This window comes from Microtus pennsylvanicus, chromosome 1 (genome assembly GCF_037038515.1).
Source record: "Microtus pennsylvanicus isolate mMicPen1 chromosome 1, mMicPen1.hap1, whole genome shotgun sequence".
Taxonomy (NCBI): Eukaryota; Metazoa; Chordata; class Mammalia; order Rodentia; family Cricetidae; genus Microtus; species Microtus pennsylvanicus.
This window is the reverse complement of record NC_134579.1, coordinates 183137026-183163162: the sequence shown is the minus strand read 5'-3', so window position 1 is coordinate 183163162 and position 26137 is coordinate 183137026. Positions and strand designations below refer to the sequence as shown.

The window sequence follows — 26137 nt, the reverse complement described above, 5'->3', positions numbered from 1 at the left end:
GTCACTTAAATAGGCTCCAAAATAAATACCTATTCCCTTTGAAAGAAAAAAAAAATTTATCTTACCTTTCCATAAGTTTCCTGACTGTTAATGAACTGGCCTCCAAAAAGTGATAGTAAAGACTTTATTTCCTGTATCGAAAATACAGAGAAAATACATATTGTTATTGTGTATTTAAGAAATGTCCCCCAATGTTTTAAATCTCAGCCCTTGGCTTGTGGAGCCAGGGATGACTGAGTCCATCACTAAGGGGCAGGATTTGAGGATAATTCCAACCTGCTCACTTGCTCCGGTCTGTCAAGTGAGCAGGCTACTTCCCCACGATCCTGCCACATACTAAGCCACTCCACCATGCCTCAACTATACTCTCTCAAGTCAGGAGTCAAAACAAAGCTCTTCCATGTGGTTACTTCCGGCAGCTACTTCATCACACCACCAAGAAGAGCGACTTTAAACTCAGCCTGCTAAGAAAAACAGGTCTAATAATAGAAATAAAAGAGTAGACTGATCTCTACTTGAGGCATTGAAGTTTCAACATCAGGCAACTGTAATGTGTAGCTCTGAGGAGATTTGTATGGTCCTAACAATGATTAAGCAATTTCTGAGAGATTTTTATATATGAGCTGCAAAAAGAAACTGTCCCGTCATGGTTTGGAAAGGGAGAAAACATTTACAGATGCTATAGGTTAGTAAATAAGACAAACAACTAAGCAAAATCAAATCAATTATTAAACATGATTTCAAGATGTTTGGAAAAGAAATAATTAGCTAGGGACCATAATTGTGAATTCTGTATGGATAAGTAGTACATGGTTAACTTTCTTTCCCAATAGGAATAAAACTAGAAAGGACTAATACAGTGAGTCTTTTATTTTTGTGTGCTTATTTTTTGAGACAGAGTCTCAACGGCTGCTGTGACCTCCTGATTCTCCTGCCTCCATTTCCCAAATGCTAGGATTGCAGGGGTATGCCACCACACCTGCCCACAGTAGAGATTTTAAATGTAACACACATGCAAAGGGGAAATCTGATCAAATAACACAGAGATTCTTTGAAGGAATCGCGTTGGACTGACAAATACAGAATGACTATACAAAGAGTTTGCCTCTTAACACTGAAAATTTGTTTCCTTCAATAGCAAATGAATTCTATTTCTCTACGTTGGCCCTATGGCGAAAGAAACTAAGGAGAAGTTAAGTGACCCTGCTGCTGGCTGCCAACATTTTCCTCTCCTTCTTGCCAGAAGGTCTTAACACTCAGCCCAAAGCCGTCAGCACAGAAAGACAGCCACATCATCAAATTGTCCATTCCAAACCAAAAGGAATGGGAGATTTGACAACAAATGCTACTTCTAGTTTTCCTTTGGCTATGCATCACATTGTTTCTTGCATTAGAAAGGTATGAGTTTTAGGAGGAATTGGAGGTGAATCCAATCAAAACAAATTGTATGAAAATTTTAAAGAATAAAAATATTCTGAAGAGGTGAGTGTGTGTGTGTGTTTGAAAGAGAAAGAGGGGGGGAGGGAGGGAGGGAGGGAGGGAGAGAGAGAGAGAGAGAGAGAGAGAGAGAGGGGGGGGGGGGTAAGTTCAAGTCAAACATGTGAATGAATCACAAATTAGTACAGACGATGGGTAAATCAGTGAAGGTAGCCTGAAGGCTTCTTTACAGGAATAACACAGATTTGCAGAGGAGACATTATAAAACATGAGAGTAAGACTATAATTTGATTTTCAGATCTTCAAAATACTACCACATCCTTGGACTCTCCATTCCTTCCCATGTACATTATCACAGCTACCGGGGGTAGGATGTCCCTAAGCCGAGCTCAGCACAGAAATGTAGGTATCATGGCAATAAGATGGTGGTGACTGAAGCTCTCCGCAGGTCTATCCCCTAGTCCCCTCAAACAGTAACTAATCTTGTCCTTTCCCCTCTCATATTCGGATATTTGTGAAGTCTGCCTTATTTCCCTTTCCTCACTATTATCTTTTCAGAGAGTAACCTTTTAAACCTCAAAGTACATGCATTCAACACTATTCATTTCTGCTCGCTAAACCTTCACTCTCTCCTTGTGTTTGAGGCTCTAATGTTTGGGATGGTGAGTGGTCTCCTCTTCCAGTTTTCCTTTAATGTCAATGCTTCCAAGCATTTGTACTTGGCCCACCACTCAAAAAACAAATAAAACAAACAAACACAAAAAAAACCTGTGTACACTTAGAAAACTAAGAAAGGCTTGATGGTCTAGAAGTGTGGGTTCTCCCCATAGGTAGGGTTATTGATACCTGTGAGCAAGATTCCTGATAGGGGTACTGGTAATCAAATTTGGGTTCTCAGGATGAGCAGTGAGTGTTCTAACCAGTGAGCCATCTCTTCAATTCTATTGTCTCACCACTTTCAGAACTTAAACTTGAAAAAAATCCCACCTTTTTGTAGTTTTCTTATACAAAACAATCACAAATATTTATCATAAGTCTAGATTTGTTCCCATCTCTCACACTGCAATTCTATCCTGTCCTTATTGCTCACAACTAGGTTAATTTCTTAAACATTTAACATTTCAACAGATTCTTAAGCAGTCTCAACTCAAGTCTTATTCCTCCCAAGTCCATCCTTCATTTTGCTTTCTATTAAAAACAATCTAACTCTGCCTCTTTTAACCTCTTTAATCCCTCTTCCAAGTTATAGCGTTCTCAAGTCTGCTTTTTCTGGTCCATCAACCTACTTCTCTCCTGGCCACGCTCTGCCACGCAACTGGTGACCAGTAAATGAACAACAGTTTATACTTCTAGTGTACCCACTTCCTCGGCCCAGCTAAATAATCCTGTCGTTCAATGTCACCTCTTCACGGAGGCCACCATGAAAGCCCCCATCCCTCAGTGGACAAGACTGCCTTTTTAAAAGCTCCCATCTATCCTTACTGGGCACCCCATCACTGCACTTAACAACGTTACAATTGTACTTAGGTGTCTGCTGGCCCTTAGCCTAAATGAACAGTAGGCTCTTTGAGGCAGGGCTGTCAGTCAGCACATCCTCGCCTCCCAGAGCACGCGATTACACCCGCTTTGGAAATCGTTTCTTGAATAAACAAAATGCTGTTTCCCAACTTCATCAAGTACTACCCTCAAGCTTTCCACCATGCCTGAACTTCATATTCTGATACTTCTCACACTCCCCTGAGCGCCCTCATGGGACGTAGGTGTCCTCGGTCGGACGAGGAGTCCTGGGGGGCCTGATCAGGTTCTCCTGCTTAACTGCGGCGCCAGGCTCACGTGCAGGCAGAGAAATGAATGACTTGGTTTGGTCCTGGAGAAAGGTCCCCTGGGCTATCTCATCCCACCAGCGACCTCATCCCCCCGCCCCAAGCCGGGCGCGCGCGGCTGCCCTGAGATCCCCAATCCAGCGAGCGAGGGAGTGCGGGTCTCTGCGTCGGGTACCCCAGGACGACTCACCGGCAGGCGGAACTCCAGGTGCTCCTGTGCCATGAGCAGCAGATACCTATTCAAGGAGCCCGGCACCGCCATTGCAGCGGCTGCCGTGCGCCTGCGCGGCTTCTGCGGGCCCGCCCCTTTTTCCACCCAGGAGCGAAGTTTCCGCGGAAGCCGAACCGAGGACCGGAAACGGAAGCTGTGCCAGGAGTGCACCGGCCTGAGAGCGTCTTGGGATCGGGATGGAGTGTTGGAGTGTGTGTGTGTGTGTGTGTGTGTGTGTGTGTGTGTGTGTGTGTGTGTGTGTGTGTGTGTGTGTGTGTGTGTGTGTGTGTGTGTGTGTGTGTTTGTGTGTCTGTGTCTATGTCTGTGTGTGTGTCTGTGTGTGTGTGTGTCTGTGTGTGTGTGTGTGTGTCTGTGTGGATCGGGATGGAGTGTTGGAGTGTGTGTGTGTTGGGATCGGGATGGAGTGTGTGTGTGTGTGTCTGAGAGCGTCTTGGGATCGGGATGGAGAGTGTGTGTGTGTGTGTGTGTGTGTGTCTGAGAGCGTCTTGGGATCGGGATGGAGTGGGATCGGGATGAAGTGTGTGTGTGTGTGTGTGTGTGTGTGTGTGTGTGTGTGTGTGTGTGTTGGGATCGGGATGGAGTGTGTGTGTGTGTCTGAGAGCGTCTTGGGATCGGGATGGAGAGTGTGTGTGTGTGTGTTGGGATCGGGATGGAGTGTGTGTGTGTGTGTCTGAGAGCGTCTTGGGATCGGGATGGAGAGTGTGTGTGTGTGTGTGTGTGTGTGTGTGTCTGAGAGCGTCTTGGGATCGGGATGGAGAGTGTGTGTGTGTGTGTGTGTGTGTGTGTGTGTGTGTCTGAGAGCGTCTTGGGATCGGGATGGAGAGTGTGTGTGTGTGTGTGTGTGTGTGTCTGAGAGCGTCTTGGGATCGGAATGGAGTGGGATCGGGATGAAGTGTGTGTGTGTGTGTGTGTGTGTGTGTGTGTGTGTGTGTGTGTCGGAGGGGGGAAGGGGGGGTGCAGAGCTAGAACGTGCCTTCTCCAGAGGCCGCGCTATCTTGCGCTGCCCCCTTAGTGAGAGGTACATCTTTTAAGGGCATGACTGCTGTAATCCCGCAGTTCCCAGTGATGCTCCACTTGGAGTGTACTTCCTCCTCAACCATTCAACTCAAAATTGAACCTAAATTTTACTATTCTGTGTAGACCCCTCTAGCTATCCAGGATTCTAGGCCTCACCTGCACCAGGCTTTAACATTGAGTGGACTTCTTGTGATCTTGCAAAACTTGTCAAGAGCTCTCAAGGACTTTGCTTTACTCCGTATGGAAGACAACACAAACCTTTCTCAGACTAAGACTCAATAATTATGTTTTATACAGGCACACAGTCACTCCATGGTCAATGGTAAATTAAAAACATTGGCGAGGGTTGTCCTAATCATTCAGATGGGCCTAATATCAACAGTTTGTACAAGTGTCATTAACTTTTAAAAGTACTGACCCTTTGTCCTGTTGAGACCTCCATGTTGGGGGTTTTGCATTCCACCTTGAAAATAGACAATGTGTAAAAGAATCCTGCTTCCCCCTAGCACCACGTGTTACAGTCGATGCAGTAGTAGTGGAGCTCAATACACAGAGTGTGGTGATTCTCAAACCTCAGGTCCACTATCATTCCTATGCTCTTAGCAAAATTTGTGACTTCTCCGAGTCTGTTTTCTTATAAAAACTGGAATATTGCCACCTACAAATGACTGTTACAAGGATTAGATATAATAATATTCACACCTCAAAACATAGCCTATTGCATGGGGCCAATAAATAGCATTAAGAAAGTTTCCTTTTTAAAATGAGAATTCCTGCTTTTCTAAAAAAAAAAAAAAAAAAAAAAGATTTGCGTTTGTTTGTTACTGTTGCTGAAATTCCCTCACAGGGTACATGTTTCCCCAAGTCTCAAGAACAAGTCAAGGCAGAGTATCACCAAAATTCACTTTGGAAACCAATGAGTTTATTGAGTTTATAGCGTATAGAGCACCATTACATCACTGTGGTGCTCCTACCCCAGTAGGGTACACCTGAAAAGTCTTTACTGAACAAGGATGAGGGCTTATCTGCAGTCAAGGAGATCGAAGTACTTCACATTTCCTGAATTTCCACTCTCTGGTGCAGTCCCTACAAACCAGCTGCCAGGACATTCTTCTGGGTCTACCTGGCTTTCTGGGTCCTTACTCAGAATATAACTATTCTTTTGTGTTTCTTTTTCTTTTAGGTGCTAGCCAGAGCCTAAGTATACATTTAAATTCTCTTAACAAATGTTTTGAGCTGCTCTGCTCTTTTCCTAAAGCTCCTCTCCCAGCAGTGTGACTGCCTCCATGTGACAGACCTCCTGTCTCTCCAGAATGACTTCAAGACTTGCAGCTTACCTGCCCTGGAGTTTTCTTTTGAAAGTTCAACAGTCAAGCTTCTGTTTGAGCTTTTTTTTTTCTCCTCAAGCTTCTGTTTTTGTCTGTCCTTCAATTCTTTTATTAATGAAACCAAGAGTCTTAAGAAGTTACCTGGGTTTCCCCAATATCATATGACAACTTCCCAGACTTGCCACAATTTCCAGTGTGGGAAGCAGACTATTCTGGCCCAGTACTACCATGAGATGCTTAAAGTTCATCAGTCACAGACGAGCAGGAGGCATTAGATTCCTTTACCTGAGCTGGTTGGTGGCTGGTGACTACTTCTCTCAGAACTTTGAGAGTTTTACAGTTACAGGTAATCTGCTATGTGGCTGTGGTAGTTTGAATGTAATTGCCCCCATAAGTTCATAAGCAGTGGCACTATTATCTGTGGCTTTGTTGAAGTAGGTATGGCTTTATTGAATGAAGTAAGTGTACCTGTGGAGATGGCCTATCATATATCATATGAGCATATCATATATGCTCAAGCCACACCCAATGTCTCAGTGTTTGCTTATGATACAAGATGCAGGACTCTCAGCTCCTTCTGCAGCACCACATCTGCCTGCATGCCACCATGTCACACCATGATAATAAAGGACTAAACCTCTCAAACTATAAGCCAGCCCCAATTAAATGTTTTTCCTTTATAAGAGTTGCCGTGGTCATAGTGTCTCTTTGCAGCAATAGAAACCCTAACTGAGACAGTGGCTGAGCTCAGAATTAGAAAAAGGTAGCAGTATCAAGCCCCAAATAATTTATTAGATAAAAACTGTGTGTTCTAAACCAGTAAGATGCAGAATTTGGGAAGGAGGCACAGCCATCCTCTTAGAAATTTGAATCCATCTTTAAGTCTGATATTCTACAAGTAGTGAAGACCCTGACATAGCTCCCTACTAGAACTCAGAGGCCAATCCTGGACAGCAAAGGTCAGAAATTAGACAGAGTAGTTTCTATTGTGATTATAACATGCCAACTCGGCTATGAGACTAATAGAACACAAAACAAAGAAATAAAAAGTTAACAAGTCCCAACAGCAGTGGTCATATGCAATGCCAAACCATGCGTGCATGTGTCTCAGGCAGAACACCCAACATCTGAAATGGCATTGGGCATCACAGAGAACCGATAAGAAGGAAATTTCTCTTCCTATGTCCCAAATTTTACACAGCCATGAAGGCACATGCCAATAAGTCCTGTCCCTTGCTCTCCAGACTCCCCAGAACTAATCTGAAGCCCTAACTGCAAACCCTCCTAATTCCCTACTGCTAAAGAAAGAAGAAAAATGGATGGAGTTAGCTTTCTCTCTCAATCATTCTTAAGCTCTACTTTTGCTGTGATTCAAATATAACAATAACCATCAATGAAGGACTACAGATTTACAAATAAGTATGTCTGTCTTGTTGAACTAAAAAATATAACAATAACTATCAATGAAGGACTACAGATTTACAAATAAGTATGTCTGTCTTGTTGAACTAAAAAATATAACAATAACTATCAATGAAGGACTACAGATTTACAAATAAGTATGTCTGTCTTGTTGAACTAAAAAATATAACAATAACTATCAATGAAGGACTACAGATTTACAAATAAGTATGTCTGTCTTGTTGAACTAAAAAATATAACAATAACTATCAATGAAGGACTACAGATTTACAAATAAGTATTTCTGTCTTGTTGAGCTAACAAATATAACAATAACCATCAATGAAGGACTACAGATTTACAAATAAGTCTGTCTGTCTGGTTGAACTAAGCTGGGCCTTCTCAATGGCATGACTTCATGTGAGCTATGAACGCTGGATACAACCAAAGCTTCAAAAAAGATTAAAAACAAGTCTAATAAAAAGAACTTGTTCTAAAAAAATGTTGAGAAAAGGAAAGGTCAGCAAGGGGAAGGAGCTATATGACACTTGCTCATGGCCTTCTCAATTTGGCTATTAAATTCTTTTAACTATCTAGCGTGTTTGGATTTATAAACTCAGAGTTTCCCACTTAATTTATAATAGATATAGATGCCACCAAGTAAACAAAGCTAAGAAGATCAGCCTACATGCAGGCTATCACATTAATTTTTTGATTGAAAGTTACCTGATTTTGATGGATTCACTGGAATATTTGAATGTTTGGTTCTCAAGTAGTGGCAATGTTTGGGGAAGGATTATGAGGTGTAGACTTGCTGGAAGGAAGTATGTGATTGGGAACTTGTTTTAAGAACTTAAAAAATGTACACCATTTCAAGTTTGCTCACTCTACTTTCTGACTGAAGTTTACAGTGTGAGCTCTCAGCTTGCTCCAGCCACCATGTCTGTCTGCTGCCATGCTTCTCCACTGTGATGATGATGGACCCTTAGCCCTCTGAAACCATAAGCCCCAAATAAAACACTTCCTTCTGTAAGTTGCTTTGTCCATGGTGTTTTATCATAGCAACAGACAAAAAACTAATACAATGATATTAAGCTCCTCAGTAAAACTTGAGTGTGTTATGGTAACATTATCAGCATCATAAGGTACATAGAGAGATACAGTGGATTTGTGGCCAGACATATACATGAAACACTAATGTAATAGATTTAGAAAGATAGTATATAGTAACAGATATAGAAAGATATAAAAAGATATCAACTGCAAAAAGATATCAAAATCCAATGACAAGAAGTACCCCCATCAAGCCGGGCGGTGGTGGCGCACGCCTTTAATCCCAGCACTCGGGAGGCAGAGACAGGCGGATCTCTGTGAGTTCGAGACCAGCCTGGTCTACAAGAGCTAGTTCCGGGACAGGCTCCAAAACCACAGAGAAACTTTGTCTTAAAAAACCAAAAAAAAAAAAAAGAAGAAGAAGAAGAAGAACCCCCCATCATATCTTGGCTACATTGTATAGAAAGCCTATGCTAGGAAAATAAAATACTGTATATGGGAGCTGCCAAAAGTATATTGTTGCAACTGAGAAGAAAGGTATCAGAAGATCTCACAAAGGCTAGTGTGAACTTGGAATTTAAGGGATAAAAGATTCTCTTAGGACTGGAGAGGGAGGGAAAAGGGAGGTGGAAGGGGTGGGAGGAAAATGGGAGGATGGGAGGAGGTAGAAATTTTTAATAAATAAATAAATAAAAGAACTTAAAAAAAGATTTTCAAAGAAGAGTGGAGAGATGGCTCAGTGGTTAAGAGCACTGGCTGCTCTTCCAGAGGTCCTGAGTTCAATTCCCAGCAACCACATGGTTGCCCAAAGCCATTCGTAGTGAAATCTGGTGCAGACATACATGCAGGAAGAACATCGTATACATAATAAACAAATCTTTAAAAAAATAGAGTGGGGGGGGGGCTGGAGAGATGACTCAGAGGTTAAGAATACTGCCTGTTCTTCCAAAGGTCCTGAATTCAATTCCCAGCAACCACATGGTGGCTCACAACCATCTGTAATGAGATCTGGTGCCTTCTTCTAGCCTGCAGGAAAGCGTGCGGGCAGAACACAATATATATAATATATAAATATTTTCAAAGAAGTGGTTTTGTTGTAATAGTAAAAGTGACTGGTACATAGCATGTACGTTCAGAAAATAAAGCTAAAAAGTCTAGGGAATAGTCTTAAGGATAGAGTGAAGATGTGAAGAGCAAGAAAAGTACATGATCAATTTGGTGTGTGTGTGTGTGTTGAACAGAAGATCTCACATAAGACTAAACTAGTATTCTACCAGTGAACTAATCCCAATGTAATAATTTAATCACTTGATTTAGTAAAAATTCTAATGAAAACTCTCAAAGAAAGAAAGTGGAGGCATAGAGGCCAGTAATGAGAGTCTAGGAATCTTCAAGAGAAGAAAGGACAAGTGTTTGCAAAAGAAGACACTGAAACTGAGAGCAATGAGCCAACTTTCGGTGCACATCCCATCATACCCACACATGGTGCCAAAACATGTACAAATCTGAGGGCCGAGACTTTAGGAGACAGAAGGCATAAGAGAATTTTTATGATAATAGTCTGCGGATAGACTGCAGAGTCAACAATATAAGGTCTGGGAGACTAGAAGGAAGCTGTTAAGAAATAACTGGTCATGATCCCAGCAGTACAGTATCGGGTAAGAAGTGGCCAAATTATGAATATATTGCCAACAGATCTGGTAGTAAGTTATATATCAAGTGTAAAAGAGTCTACAGTGAGTGCAACAATTCTGATTTGAGCACTAAAAGAGTGCAGTTGTCAATGGTAAAGATAGGGAAAACAGAAGAATGGATTGATGAGAGGAAACACCCCAAGTACAATACTAACTGAATGGTATCTAGTTTACAGATTGCTTTGATTAATGCAAGAATAATAAACAAAGCTCCATTTTTATTTGTGAAGATTTAACTAGCTAGCCAAACAACAAGGAGCTGATTCTTAATCAGAGATGAACTAAGCCATTTCCATTAGGTTAAACTGAAATGGGGATGTTATTGCATTTATAGTTCTAGTACAAACATGAAAAATCAAGTATCTTCATTTCACTGCTTTGGTATACTTGCATCTAGTACTTACTGAAATATTAAAAAAGTATCTGACTGCAAAATAAACTAAAATTATACATTAAAACCAAGACAATTATGGTAGTTTGAATGAGAACGGCCCCCATAGGCTCATGTTTGAATGCTTGGTCTCCAGTTAGTAATACTGTTTAGGAAAAATTAGGTATGCCCTGGCTGAAGAAGGCGTGGCCCTGGAGGTGTGTCTCTGGGGGTGGGCTTTGAGGTTAGAAAAGTTCAAGCTAGCCTCAGTGTCCCTCTCTCTGCCTCCTGCCTGAAGATCAGGACATAAAGTTCTGAGCTACTACTCCAGCACCACACCAGTCTGCCTCCTGCCATGATCATGGACCAACCTCTAAAACTGTAAGCAAGCCCCCAGTTAAATGTTTTCCTTTATACCAGTTCCTTTGGTCATCATGTCTCTTTATAGCAACAGAACAATAGCTAAAAAGTTCTTGATCTTTGATTCTTTATATGAGAGAAAAGGTATGTCTCCATCTCCAATGGTGAAATTTTGTGTACCTTTCAGCCAGTTTATTAAACACTTTTGAGTTTAATTATGGATTTTAGTAACAATAAGAGTGCAGAGAATCAAAATTTGACAGATTACTCCATTTTTATTTTTATTTTCTAGTTACTTTATCATAATAATTTTATAATTACACATTAGCATCACATGCATAATGTTCTCAATACTATTTTAAACATTTTATGTGGTGTTCAGAATGAGAATAGACCCCATAGGCACATATATTTGCATGCTTAGTCACTAGGGCATGGAACTGTTAGAGAAGGATTAGAAAGGTTAGGTGTGGTCTTAACGCCATGGTGTGCCTTGTTGGTGGGAGTATGTTTCAAAAGGCCAGTCTCTGTCTCTCTCTCTCTCTGTCTCTCTCTCTGTGTCTCTCTCTCTGCCTCTCTCTGTCTCTCTCTCTCTCTCTCTCCCTGCATACAGATCACAACACAGCTCTCAGCTACTACTCCAGATCTGCCTGCATGGTGCCATGTCAACAACATACCAAACCTATGAAACTGTACACAAGCCCCCAAATAAATGCTTTCTCTTATAAAAGTTGCCTTGGCAAAGGTGTCTATTCATAGCAATAGAACAGTGACTAAGACACACTATTAATTAGCTTTGCTTTGAATTGATGTTGTGGATAGGTAACAAGTAACCAAACACTAATAAAAAGACTAAGCGGATTTTAACTGTAATTTGATTATTCATCTTTATAAGTAAAGAAAAATTACATTAAAAATGTTCTTTTAATGATTTTTTAATTTTATTATCTCGGTGTATATGTGCATTATTTATAATGGGTGGGATGATCTACAGAGGTCATGTGTACCAGTCAGAGGACAACTTTGTAGGCTCCTTTCTTTTCATTTCCACCTTTACATAAATTCAGAGATCAAACACAGGTCCTCAGGGTTTACTGTCAGACAGTAAGCACCTTTACCCACTCTGCCCCCTTGAGAAGATATAAACCTATACAAACACAATCAACCAGCTAATTATATTTTTAAAGACCCCTAAGGGCATTTAAACAATACCCTGACCATCTTCCAGGTACTCTCATCATGGGGTAAATTACATCACTGCAAGTTCAGAGTAAAACATTCAAAGGTTGCACCTTTCCTGAAGTTTGTCATATTTTTACTGGTATAGAAAAAACTGTGATTGCTATCTATGCAAATGATCAGAAAGTTATTATACAAGGCAGTGCTATAAAACCTATAAATCTAAATTTGATATTAGCCTCTGCACGCAAACCCCTTTCTCCACCTCAAGTGAAGAAGCTGAAATTCAAATGTTTCTAGAAATTAACAGTGGAAACAGAACTCGGTTCTCAGCTTTCCACCATTTGTCAGCCTAACACTGAGTCTTGAATTTAGGTGTTCCCCACTTACTACCTATTCTCAGTAGTGGTCTCCTTCCATGGCCTCTTTACCACATTTAACACACTAAAATCTAATAAATTATTTTTGTCTAACCCCATAGCATTGGCAACTGACCGCTATCATTTCTTTAGTTCTAAATCCCAATAGTGTTTGGCACTTATTAAATATTAAAAAATATTTGCTGAATTAATTAATTTTAATCAAACTAGACAACACTTGACTATAGATACTGTAACCAAGCATTGTAATAACTAGTGTGTTCCTAAAGTCACTTATCATCATGCCAAAACAATAAACAGAAATCTTAGCTGATTTCTATAATGCACTAGTCCCCATGTTCCTGTCCTGCTGCATACATAACAATATTAGACAATGGCACAATGCAGAATCATCTTTCAACACCCCATCTCCCTTCACTCACCACTGTGTCTGTAGATAATGACAAGGACAACTTCCAATTAACAGTCTCCACTAAATGATATACCAATAATATTAGCACTATGTTATCAAAATAAACTGCCTATCGATGTCTCTTTCTACTTTCAAATCAAGTCTTTTTTCATAACACTGGGTCGAACCACTAGGCACTTTCATTTTCCTTTGCTACAAAAGCATACCATATGACAATAGTTTTCATACATTACTAATTTGCATTTTTCCTTATCTCCTCATAGTAAACTTGTTAGATAACCTGTTGTTGGTTACTATATTCATTTAAAATGACACTGAAGTAGCTCCCTCTTACCTAAAGTTTCACCTTCTGAGACTGACTTTAGTAGTGTCAGTTATCTATGGCTGACCCAAAATATCAAATAACAAATGCCAGAAATAAACAATCCACACATCTTAACTGCATGCAATTCTACACAGAACAATGAAATTTCACAGCATTCCACTCTATCCCATCTGTGATATGAATCATCCACAGTCTGTATGCACTACCCGCTTACAATAACTACCCCAGTTATCACATTAACTGTTACAGTATCCATAGTAGTTGTAATCAACTTAATATGGCAACAAAGCACAACCATGGACATTGGCAGCATTTCAATTGTATCTTGTTATAACTGCTCTATTTTATTAGTATTATTATCAATCTCTTACTCTGCCTGTCTAAGGTATGCATATATAGAAAAAGCACAGGATACATTACAGAGTCTAGTACTATCCTGGGCTTCAGGTAAAGGGTAAACTAATATATGAGTGTGTGTGTGTATGTGTGTGTGTGTATTTCCGAAACCAGTGACACATATATAAATGCTTCTATCATCAAAATCAGAGAATATTGGTAGGATGGTATTCTTTATTTTGGAAATTTATGTGTAAGACAATAAACCTATCATAAAATTGCTAATTTCTTTTTCTACTTCATTGTAAAAAGGTTTTAATTTTCTATGCCAGTTTATTCATCATGAATTATTATTAAGAGTACTAATAAATGAAACCTGAACTTTAAAGAATATAGGCGTCATCCTGATTAGCAAAATTTGTATTAAATGAACTTTTAGTTATAGTATCTTAAGCATAACACCTTACATAAGCAACAAAACAAATAAACCAGTGACAAAGCACTCACATAACTATATCACAGATCTCAGAAAATAGACATTCAGAAAAAAATGTAAGGCTACTCAGTGGTAGTGTCATGTAGATCCAGCAAACCTTCAGACTGCAATTAGACTTCGAAGAGAACCAAACAGTAAGTAGCTCATCCGGAGTCAGGTTGAGGAGCTTGTCCATGGTGCACATTTTTATTTTCTTAGCTTTTCAAGCCAATAATCAGCCTGTAATAATAATAAAAAGAATAGACATGAATATATGGTTCTTTGTAGTTACCACTGCCTCTATTAGATAACATAAGCATAGGAGATTTTTAGAAAAGTGATGCTGTTCTGTGTGAGCCTACAATGATGGATACAAGTCATGCATCTGTCAACACTTACAGAAAGTACTGCAGTCAGAGTGGAACCTAAAGTAAGCTAAGGACTCTGGATAACAAGGGTGTGTCAGTGTTGGCTCTTGGCTGACAATAAGCAGGCCACTATGATAGGGACGCGATAGGAGGAGGACTGGGTATGTATGTACCAGCAGGGGAAATATAAAAATACTGAACTGCGTTCAGTTTCCAGTACTGCAGAATAAGAACATGAGCTTTTAAAAGATATTGTATATGATCTTTCAAGTAAGAAAAGTCCGAATTTATATCCAGATATGAATTCTTAAAGCTCTGCTTTTCTATATATGTCCTACTTATCATCTTATAAAATTAGATTGCCCAGAACATTCCCTCGAATCAAAATTTTCATTTGAAATGGGAATTATAGCAAGAGCCTACAATCCCAGATCCTTAGAAGACAGTGGTAGGAGGATCCCAATTTCAAGACCCATCTGGATGATACACAAGACTCTTTTCAAAATTGAGATGGGGGGAGGTTTGAGATATATCAACAGGATAAAATGTTGCCTACTAGCATAAGATGACCCTGGTTCAACATTCATCAATGCAAAATCAATGCAAAATAAATAAATAAGTTTGTTAAAATGAGTGTTAGAGACAAACAGAACTCTGTATCTAGTGCTATGAAGAAAAATAAAAAAAATGAAAATAAAAACAAAAAGGTACAAACACTTTAAATATGTTGGTATGCTGCTGGTGCAACAGGATTACTTACTGTGACAAACCAGTAAGAATCTGGTCTGTAAATCAATTTTGAGAAGAAGCTCAACTGTTTGACTGGTGCTATGACATGAAGGTGCAGATGAGAAATGGAACAGAATGGTGGCATATGGAAACCCATTCTGCAACAGAAGAGATTATTGACAAGTCACTTCACACAAAATTAAAAATATCCAAAGGTGAACAAATTACCACTCATTGATCATTTGTTTTCGTTATGCTCTTGAGTATTTGCAGTGTGTTGCAATTCAAAGACAATGCATACCATTTATCAAAGAAAGCCTGATAAAACCTCTAGAGAGTGTGAATTGTATTATTACTAGTCACTTCAGTACTTATCATAATAAGCTTAGTTCTTCAAAGATGTATGCCTGTAATGAATCTCAGAGCAAATGTACTAGACATTACTTTAAGACATTGCCAGTAGATGGCAGGCTTTCACTTCTAATAAAATACTCAGACAGTGACCAACATTTCTCTGGTAAGAGCAATACAATCATTATTACAAAAAAAAAAAAAGCTTTTGTCATCAGATAAGGTTGTTAAATACTAAAACAACTTATATTATTTGTTGATAATTTCTTACTTTATAAAACATTTATAAGATTATTCTTTTAAATAGGAAAGCATTTAAATTCTTAAAAATCAATTAAATGTTATGGGTTTTGGCTCAAACTTTGTTTAGCTCAGCAAGCAATGAACTCAAGTTAATGTTATGCTAGAACCCTAATAATGGGGGGGGTGTGCATGCATATGTGTGTGTGTGTGTGAGTGTGTGTGTGTGTGCATGTGCGTGTGCATGTGTGTGTGTGCGTGTGTGCATGTGTGTGTGTGCATGTGTGTGTGTGAGTACACGTACAGGTGTGGCTGGTATGCACACTCATAAATCTCCAGAAAATGACATTGGGTGTCTTGGTTCATCATTTATCTTGAGACAAGACCTTTTTCTGAGCCTGGAGCTAGACTGGCAGCCAGCAAACCCCAGAAATCCTCCTGTCTCTGCCTCCAATCATGCTGGGGCTACAGCCCTGCCTGGGTTTTTACCTAAATTCTAGGGACTCAAACTAGGGTCGTTATGGCTGTATTGCAAGCACGGTTGCTTACAGAACTATTTCCTTATTCCCAAAAATTTTTTTGGTTTGTTTGGGTTTGATTTTTTGTTTTGTTTTGCTTTTCAATACAGTTTCTCTATGTAGCCCTGTCTGTCCTGGAACTTGCTCTGTAAACCAGGCTGGACTCGAACTCAGAGATTCACGTGCCGATGACCCCTGAGTAGGGATTGAAGGCATTCACCACCACTGCCCAGCCCAACAATGTATTTTTAAGCCATGTACGTTTACATACATTAATTCACTTTATTCAATTTTATAGAAATTTATATGGAACAAGAAGGGAGGACTTCTATTTTACCTACTTATTGTTTATATAGACTTGTCTGTCTAATGTACAAGTGAAGGTTTTCAGAAGATGTTGAGGCATACACAACAGGTTTATTACAATTATACTAGCGATGAACTATATTCTCACTTCCAGGAATACTGTATCTAAAGCACAAACTCAGTCACTGCTACTTCCCTTTTCATGAAAAACAAATTTCATAAAAATCAGTAATTAATGTTGGTTTCTACGCAAAGCATACATACCTCACATCTGTAAAGTCAGTGAAATTATTCCTCTCAAGAATGGCTTTTCCAACAGCTACCATGCTCTCAACTGTAAGACAGAAAAGAAACTATACTATACTATGGGACACAGTAAGCTCACTAAAACTTTACTTTCTTTGGGGTATTTGTCTTTGCTTGTCTTTTTCTGGTATCTTTTTAAAAATTAATTACTTTTATTTTTGTGTATGTGTGTGTCCAAGTGTATGTCTGTGTGGCATGTGAAAGTCCACAGGGGTCAGAATAAGTGTGTGATTCCCTAGAACTGGAGTTACAGACAGTTGTGAGCTGGCATGTAGGTGTTGGGAACCAAACCCAGGTCCTCTAGAAGAGCAGAAAGTGTTCTTAACCTCTGAGCCATTTCTCCAGCCCCATTTTCTCTGTTGAACACTTAATTTACTGAATTTGAAACTCACTTTCTTCTTTTTTTAAAAAAAAAGATTTATTTTTATTTATGTGTGCATGCCTGTGTGCATATGGGAAAGTGCCCACAAAGCCAGCAAAGAATGTCAGATCTCCTGGAGCTGGAGTCACAGGCTATCATGAGCAATCCAACATGAGTGCTAGGTAAAAATGAACCTTCTGGAAGAGCAATAGCACTCTTAGCTACAGGGCTACCTCTCCAGCTCCTTAAAAAATTTCTAGTATTAGCATTCAAAGATACATAGTTCCCTTTAGGTACTTTAGGTATATCCTACCAACTTTAATATGTTGTGTTTTTATTTATTTATAAACTCAATATCTTCTTTATTTTGGAATTATTTAGAAAAGTGTTGTTTTATTTAGAAATTCTTCTCTGAGAGCAGGAGAGATGACTCAAAGGTTATGAGCACTGGCTTCATTCAAGAACTAGGCTCAATTCCCAACCCACATGGTAATGCATAACTGTCTCTAACTCCATTTCCAGGGGATCCGACATCCTTGCACAGACAAACATGCAGGCAAAACAACAATGTACATGAAATAAAAATGAATAAATTAAAAATATTCTTTGACATATTTAACAATTATTTAGATGTCTGTTTAATTTTAAAATATTTACTGCTGTGATAAATATCTAATTTAATTCCATCACCTTCAGATTACATATTTTATAAGATTTCAAACACATTAACTGCTACAAGCTTTAATGCTCAGAATATGATCTACTTTGGTGAACATGTGCTCTTAAAAACCATGCACTGTTGCAACTACTTTGGAAATCAGTGTAGCGATTTCTCAGGAAATTCGGGATCAACCTACCCCAGGACCCAGCAATACCACTCTTGGGAATATACCCAAGAGATGCTCTATCATATTACAAAAGCATTTGTTCAACTATGTTCATAGCAGCATTATTTGTAATAGCCAGAACCTGGAAACAACCTAGATGCCCTTCAATGGAAGAATGGATAAAGAAAGTGTGGAATATATACATATTAGAGTACCACTCAGCAGTAAAAAACAATGACATCTTGAATTTTGCATGCAAACGGATGGAAATAGAAAACACTATCCTGAGTGAGGTAACCCAGAACCAAAAAGATGAACATGGGATGTACTCACTCATAATTGGTTTCTAGCCATAAATAAAGGACATTGAGCCTATAATTTGTGATCCTTGAGAAGCTAAATAAGAAGGTGAACCCAAAGAAAAACCTATAGTCATCCTCCTGGATATTGGAAGTAGACAAGATTGCCTGGCAAAAATTGGGAACTTGAGGGTGGGGTGGGATGGGGTTAAGGGGAAATTGGGAGAGAAAAGTGAGAAGGGGAGGATGGGGAGAGCTTGGGTGAATGGGATGGTTGGGATAAAGGAAGGGTGGATATGGGAACAGGGAAGTATATTTCCTAATTAAGGGAGCCATCTTAGGGTTGGCAAGAGACTTGACTCTAGAGGGGCTCCCAGGTGTCAAAGGAGATTTCCCCAGTTAGTTCCTTGGGCAGCTGAGGAGAGGGAATCTGAAATGGCCCTATCCTATAGCCATACTGATGAATATCTTACATATCACCATAGAACCTTCATCTGGCTATGGATGGAGAGAGACAGAGACCCACATTGGAGCATTGGACTGAGCTCCCAAGGTCCAAATGAGGAGCAGAAGGAGGGAGAACATGAGCAAGGAAGTCAGGACCACGAGGGGTGCACCCACCCACTGAGACAATGGAGCTGATCTATTGGGAGCTCAACAAGGCCAGCTGGACTGGGACTGAAAAAGCATGGGATAAAACCGGACTCTCTGAACATAGCAGACAATGAGGGCTGAGGAGAAGCTAAGGACAATGGCACTGGGTTTTGATCCTACTGCATGATCTGGCTTTGTGGGAGCCTAGCCTATTTGGCTGCTCACCTTCCTAGACCTGGATGGAGGGGGGAGGACCTTGGACTTCCCACAGGGCAGGGAACCCTGACTGCTCTTTGGACTGGAGAGGAAGGGGAAAGGAGTGGGGGGAGGGGGAGAGGAGTGGGGAGAGGAGAAGAAGAGTGGGGGGACGGGGAGGGAAATGGGAGGTGGGGAGGAGGCGGAAATTTTTTCAATTAAAAAAACATGCACTCTGCAAGTAAAAAGAGATCTAAAAGTGTCAATAGCAATAGCTAGCCTTGACATTGTTATCACGTCCTTCCATGTACATTTCTCACTTTAAAAATTACATAATAAAAGTTAAGTTCAACAACTTTTCAAATTTTTATATGAAAATATACAAATACAAGCAGAGGGAGGAATTAATATAATGAAATTCCAAACCCCATTAGCTTGAATACTTATATTTTATATGCACTAACTATAATAACTAGCTAAAAATTACTAATTATTACTAATAATTGTAGAAGCCTCTCTTCTCCATAAGGCTACTACTACCTTAATGATAAATAAAACTTCCTAGAGGTTATATGATCTCTAAGAAATAGCCAAAGAATGCAATGGAAATTTTAGTAATAAATATACAATCAATCAATGAGGTAAATATAGGTTAGATATTATCTCCATAAGTATAAATGCTACCTTGTGGTTATAAATCATGAAGTTCTAAATCACATGGAAAAAACTTCAGATAACTAAAAAATTTTATAGAATTTAGAAACAAGTTTCTAACTGGTAATTCAGTCATCTACATGCCCATGAACAATAATACTACACCAAGATGTTTTGTGACACGTTTTCTTATTCACCTCTCCAGAAAGTCTGGCCTAATTCAGCTATGTTGTTGGCTATCATATAGTACTGCCAAAACTAATACCAGACCATGGTTAGTTAGAAAGACTACTAAAAAGATGGAAATAAACTAAAAAAAAATAGTTTTAGGAAAAGATATCAGAAAAAGTCAAAGAAGGCAATGAGCAGGAAATACAGAATAATTCTGAAAGAAATAAAATTGGAATCTCCTTTTCAGAAGCTAAAAGTTCAAAACCAAAATCTCATAACTAAACTCTGGCACTAAGTTATCTGCATCTGAAACTGTCAGGAAATGTAAGCTCATATAGATAATACATCAGAACTTGTTTAGAATTTTTCATAGCATCTTCCAATTTCAAAGTCAAAAAAACTATTATTTAAGAAAGCATAAAGCAAAATCTGGATGGTGGCACACACATGTCTCTAATCTCAAAAAAGGGAATGTTTCAAAAGTTCTAACTTTCTTCTTGATAATTTAATAAGCCTTTTTTATCAGCACTGCCATATTTAAAGACAATTCATGAAATAAAGCCACAGAGAACACTGCTTCCATCTTACCCATTTCTACTTGATCTCTGTTCAGTTCCTTGCAATTTCTAATATGCTTCTTTGGCACCACCAGATAATGATGAAGTGCCGCTGGATGGATATCTTTGAAGCAAACTAGGTCTTCATTCTAAAGAACAGACATATTCGTTGGTAAATTAAAATAAAACAAACATTATCCTGCTCTGCTGTGACTTATACACTATAATCCTCAAAGGGAAAATGGTACAATTTATGTCTAATGAACATTTTTGTGGCTGTGCCTTATTTAAATTCACAAAAAGAAGCTTAAGCTTCTGTCATGGAGAATTTATTATATTAGGTCGATTTCAAGGAACAATTAATTATAAGTAAAATTCATTAAAATTTCCTTACCAGAAATCTCAGTTTTAGGCAGTGATGGTACACACCTTTAATCCCAGCCCTTGGGAGACAGAAACTGGTGAATCTCTTTGAGTTTGAGGCCAATCTAGTCTACAGAGAGAGTTATAGAACAGCCAGAGCTACACAAAAAAACCCTGTCTTGAAAAATCAAAAAGAAAAAAAGAAATCTTGGTTTTAAATTTCACTATACATTTTCCCATCCCTAGTGTATGCTTTCTTCACTAAAAATTAAAATAAAGGTTAAATCAATAAACAGTTTTTCTCAGCAAAATTCCCTGGATACACTGTAATCCTTCAATTCCCCATCTTAGGAACCAGAATTCAATGTCAAGAGAACCTCACACCCATATTGTTAACCTTAGTTATCTAAGTAAAGGCACAACAACTACATTTTGATGCATTTTATTTCAGTCTGAGTAGCAGATAAGCGCTGATAACAACAGAGTATTTTAGAAAAGGTTAAGATAAAACCGTCACAGCTTGGGCTAAGGAGAAGGTTCAGTGAGTAAAGTGCAAGCCACACAAGCTGAGAACTCACGTTCAGATCCCAGCACCACATAAAAAGTCAGGTTGGTAAAAAGAGCTCGTTGGTGGAGATGGGAGGTCCTTGGTGGGGTCTGCTGAGCCAAGTGAGTCTACCAAAGCCACAAGTTTTAGGTTGAGACTCTGTCTCAAGCAATAAGGTGAAGAGCAATAGGAAAAGACACCCAATACTCATCTCTGGCCTCTACATATGCACATGTACACCTATACCACAGACCAATACAATAAACTATGTTTTAAATTTAAAGACAAAAAAACTTGATATTTCAGTTAGCTGTTACTTGCATTTCCACTAAGCTTTTAAAATACAGTTCTGTGCTATTTACTATCTTCCATTACTACTACTGACCCAACTATTACTTTAAAAAAAAGAGAAAGAGATCCAATTCCAAAGTTATGATGCCAAAAATATGAAATTGTGTGTCTATATCCACATATATACGTTTTAAATTCTTTTTCTTTTTTTGAAGTGCTGGGGATCAAACCCAGGGCCTCACATGCTTGGCCAGTTCTGTCACTGAGCTGCACCTCCAGACACAGCTGATCTTTACAGTATGAAGTCCAAGAGCAAAAAACTGAAAAGAAGCCAAATGTCCATAGCTCAAAGACAATGTTTAAAATTGTCCAATAAGCCACTGAACAGTTATAAAAAGGAATGCAAAGGATCTCTATATAGCTATGAAATTATTTCTCTGAAAGAGTCTAATTTATTTTACAGTAAGGAGCAGAAACAGTTATAATGTGTAAGGTTCTGCCATGCTGTTCTGGTTATAATTCTTATAGACTATTCTAGAACCTGCTTTTCCTATTCTTCCAATGTTTTTTCTAACAAATAATTCTCAAAAAAATATTTTTTGCCGAAAATCTCGACAACAATTTCTTCCCACTAACTATATCTTGATATCTAAAACAAGGAAGTATATTGTAGAGTTATTTCTTAGTACCATGCTAAGGTGTCAAGACAATTTTAGTTAACAAAAGTAGACTTAAATTAGCATTGAAATATTTGCTTAGTATGGGCTCAAACATGGTGAAATTTAACCTAGGGTATCTTGTTTTTTCCATTTCTAAGACTTCCTCTTTTTCTCCTCTTGTAGCCTTGGCTGTCCTTGAACTCACTCTGTAGATATGTTTTAGCCACAACTGTCCAGCTGTTTCTCAGAACTCTTTAAGATAATTCATATCAAAAGCATGAGCTACTAATGCCGGCCATGGTATTTATGTATTATATGTATACCTGTGCCTCATAAAGAAAGAGTAAGACACGCCTCCGGAACTGCTATGCTCTCTGATAAGACTATATGGTGTACCTTTTACTCAAATAAATTCTAAAAAATACAGTAAGAAAACTATATAGAGATCTGTGAAGTGAGGAATTTTCTCTGGCTTTTGTTGGAAAGGTTTCCCAAACAAATTCTTCATAATGCTGGTAACTCTGATTATTCCACATCAAATCATTTTCTCTGTACATACTTATGTAAGTAGATCACTCCTTACGTAAGCTCAATCTGTTCAGGTGTTTACAACAAATTTATGTGTGATGAGAATTTAAATGCAAGATGATTAATCTCTTTTAAAAGATTAATTTTTTATTTGGGATGATGGGGTACAAAAAAAATGTTCGAGCCAGAGGAAGGGGGGGGGTATGGAATAATGATGCCCAGGCATTGCACGGCTGTTGTACTCTAGAACGCAGAGCAGCCACGATTACCTGCACGTGATCTGCACAGGACAGAACCAGGCAATGTCTTGCCATGAAGAGGGGCAGAACTCATAGTTGATGGGGGGAGACATTTTCTTCAGTGCTGTGGCCATTTACAAGTCACTGTTAGGTGACAATTCGACTTCAGACCCAGTCCCGAAACCCCGTCCCAGGCTATTTTCAACAGAACTCACGCTTCTTCACCACGCCCACGTTCTATTTTCTGCCAGTTCTTTCCTCTCTACCGATAGCAGAAGTGTGCAGAATTTAAAATCACTATCTAGAGACGATGACACTCCCGATAATAAAAGCAAGGGGGAGCAGAGTGCACTTGTGTTGCAAACGCATTAAGGACGCGAGGGTGCCTGGCTCTACCGCGTCTCCCCACAGAGCAGCAAAGGGACCACTACAGGCCTCCGGGTCCCGAAGAGAAGTCGGTCACACTCAAGGTCCAGCGGGTAGGGAAGGGCAGGGCGGTCGGGGTCCCACCCACCCGGGCCTGTCGCCGCCCACCTCGCAGTGCAAGAGTTCAGTGTTGGTTTCCTGCCCAGCCGCCACGCGGCAGAACACGCAGGTGCCGTCGTAGTCGCCGGACTCGGAGGTCGCAGGCGAGGCCGCCTCGGGTCCCGCTTTGGAGGCCACCGTACTATCAGGTTCCGGCCCTCCAGCTAAGTCCACCTGCTTCTCAGCCATGGCGGCCGAGAGCCGACGTCCAGACCAGCTGACGGGCGGACGGCCCTGGAGTCGCCGCCCCTGCGTGGCCTTCCTAGCGACAGGAAGTCGACGCGCTCGCAGGCAGCGCTAGACTCCGGGACCGGGAGCCAAGCGCCGGCGCGAGGCCTCGAAACCAACGGCCATTAGAGGGCGGGCGAGGACGCCTCTAGGGCTTGCCCCACCCCCGCGCGTCGCGCCGGTGATGACGTCGTTGCGCAGCCACATTAGCCCACTCCAAAAACCGTGCTTCCTGAAGGCTAAGTGCCAAAGTGCAGGGTTTGGGGAGCTGCCGGTAACCTTGGTTGAAAGTGCGAAAGGCTTTGTTTCTGCTTCTCCATAGTGTATTACGCTGCCGTTATAAAATGAAAGAAGCAGTATAAAAGTTTTAGTTTTCTAAGGGTTTAAGAGGATGAGTAAAATGTAGAGAGCCCTGTCCGGCAAAGCCAATGTTAGGTCTTTTCTGTGTTCAGCCACAGTAATTTCAGGATCTGAAACTAAAAACGGCCAGACTGAATTTCACATCTGGTTACTTTTTGTTGTTAACGGAACGATGTAAATCAAAATAAGGGTCTTTCCTACCACGTTTATGTCGTAAAGAAAAGACTGTACTTGAGAAATTCCTGCCTGCTCATATGTCTGATTGATTGGTTCATTGCAAAAATTTTTCCCCCTACGATTTAGAAAACAAAAACAAACTTTTGGTGACAATCATGTCCAAAGAAAAATTGCCAGTTCTTTAGGTATGATTTGACCTCAGCTTTTTACAATACATGGCTGAGCACGAAATATGCACCATGTTTCTCTAATTGTGAAGCCACGCAAGATTTATTACAACTCTACAGAAAGGAATAGATTCAGAGTTTTTTCTTGATACCTAGATGATGACACAGTTCAAATGACTCTAGATTCCATAGCATTTTTTTTTTTATAATACACTTTAACAAAAGTGAGGTGAATTCTGACTGGATAGCCTGTGCTGGCCTGGGAACCATCTTGCCTCAAACATCCTAGTACTGTGCTGCCCTCACTTCTCTTTGATGCTGCAATTTTACATAAAATCATCTATTTTAATAGTTGTGACATTGGTGATTATTGACTTTGGATTCAGTAATGATTGTAAGTGAATTGTGCTGTCATCCAAAACAGTAACACAGGTAAAAGTACATGCTCCCTCGAGACTCGTTACATTCACTTTGTGGTTAGCCACTTGGGTGGATAATCACTATCGTAGCTTCACAGCAGGAAGCAGGATTCAAGGCATGATTCAGAATCAGAAAATCAGACCTTGCCAAATTTAGGTACTATTGCTTTCCGTGTCTGTTTTAAGATGAGTTTCATATCACTGGGTTTTTTGTGTTTCGTATGTATGTTGTATGTAATATATTATAGGGCAAAAGTTCTTTAGTTCTCAGTTCCTTACCCAAGTGTTTCTTCCTCAATAAGGTTAACGCTGGCTAACATTGGAACCTCCACCAAACACCTTGCTTCCTCTTTATCTTGCTCTAACTTTTCTGTTGCATGTCAATCTCCACAGATTTAAAATTAATTAATAATATGCCACATACATTTAAAATGTATGCATTTGATTTAGTATGTATATTTATTCTTACTGCCCCATCTCTGACTGGCTGGTTTTATATGTCAGTGTGACACAAGCTAGAGACATCTGAGAAGGAGCTTCAGCTGAGGAAATGCCTCAGGGAGGCCCAGTTGAAGGGCATTTTCTCATTTAGTGATGGAGGAGTGTGGGGGAGGGTGATGTGGGAGTCCTCTGTGTGTACTGTGATTACCATTAATGAATAAAGAAACTGCTTTAGACTTAGAGCAAGGCAGAACTTAGGTAGGCAGGGAAAACTAAGACGAATGCTGGGAGAAAGGAGGCGGAGTCAGAGGGAGATGCCATCGAGCCTCCACTGAAGATAGATGTGCTAAAACTTTGCTGGTAGGCCACGACCTTGTGGTGATACACAAATTAATGGAAATGGGTGAAATTAATATGTAAGAGTTAGCCAATAAGAACCTAGGGCTAATGGGCCAAGCAGTGCTTTAATTAATACAGTTTCTGTGTGGTTACTTCTGGTCTAAGCTAGCTGGGTAGCCAGGAAGAACAAGCTGCCCACCCTCCTACAGGAGGGCCCAACCCATGGTAGGTGGTACCATCCTTAGGCTGTTGGTCCTAGGTTCTATGACAACAGGCTGAGCAATCCATGGGAAGCAAGCCAATAAGCAGCACCCCCACCATGGCTCCTGCATCTGCTCCTGCCTTCAGAATATTACCCTGATTGAGTTCCTATCTTGACTTCCTTCATTGTCGAAAAGCAAAATTCAAAATATCAGACTTTGGTGTTTGTTGTAAGCCTAATAAACCCTTTCTTCCTCAAATTATTTTTGACCATGATGTTTTGTGGCAGCAAGAGAAACCCTAACTAAGACAATCTCCACGGAATGCCGTCTCTACAGAAATTATCTTTTGTGCC

General features: G+C 39.8%; 2 protein-coding genes across 3 annotated transcripts in view; both read right to left on the bottom strand.

Moving 5' to 3' along the window:
- Trmt11 (tRNA methyltransferase 11) overlaps positions 1–3575 on the bottom strand; it is a 53959-nt gene extending 50384 nt beyond the window's left edge. Inside the window, exons 1-2 of one of the 2 annotated variants that reach the window (XM_075946528.1) lie at positions 3451–3575; positions 66–131 (exon numbers count right to left, since the gene is read on the bottom strand). In XM_075946528.1, coding sequence (XP_075802643.1) covers positions 66–131; positions 3451–3522 — 138 coding nt within the window. In that variant the 5' untranslated portion in view covers positions 3523–3575. The remainder of the gene's footprint in view (positions 1–65; positions 132–3450) is intronic. The other variant, XM_075946533.1, reaches the window with a different exon arrangement.
- A 7395-nt stretch (positions 3576–10970) lies between these two features.
- Positions 10971–23828, bottom strand: Hint3 (histidine triad nucleotide binding protein 3). The gene is made up of 5 exons (XM_075946519.1): positions 23460–23828; positions 20330–20447; positions 16599–16668; positions 14951–15077; positions 10971–14062 (listed from the first exon to the last, which is right to left on the bottom strand). Exons 1-5 carry the CDS (start codon positions 23637–23639, stop codon positions 14030–14032), a joined length of 528 nt encoding a protein of 175 aa, XP_075802634.1. The 5' UTR covers positions 23640–23828; the 3' UTR covers positions 10971–14029.
- Positions 23829–26137: the final 2309 nt, after the last annotated feature.

Excerpts from the sequence above, each read along its gene's own strand:
- Hint3 (XM_075946519.1), bottom strand. The coding sequence starts at position 23,639 with ATGGCTGAGAAGCAGGTGGACTTAGCTGGAGGGCCGGAACCTGATAGT. Across the intron at positions 16,669-20,329 it reads CAGAGATCAAGTAGAAATGG|TTGAGAGCATGGTAGCTGTT; the intron begins GTAAGATGGAAG and ends TCTGTCTTACAG. Across the intron at positions 15,078-16,598 it reads ACTGACTTTACAGATGTGAG|AATGGGTTTCCATATGCCAC; the intron begins GTATGTATGCTT and ends CTTCTGTTGCAG.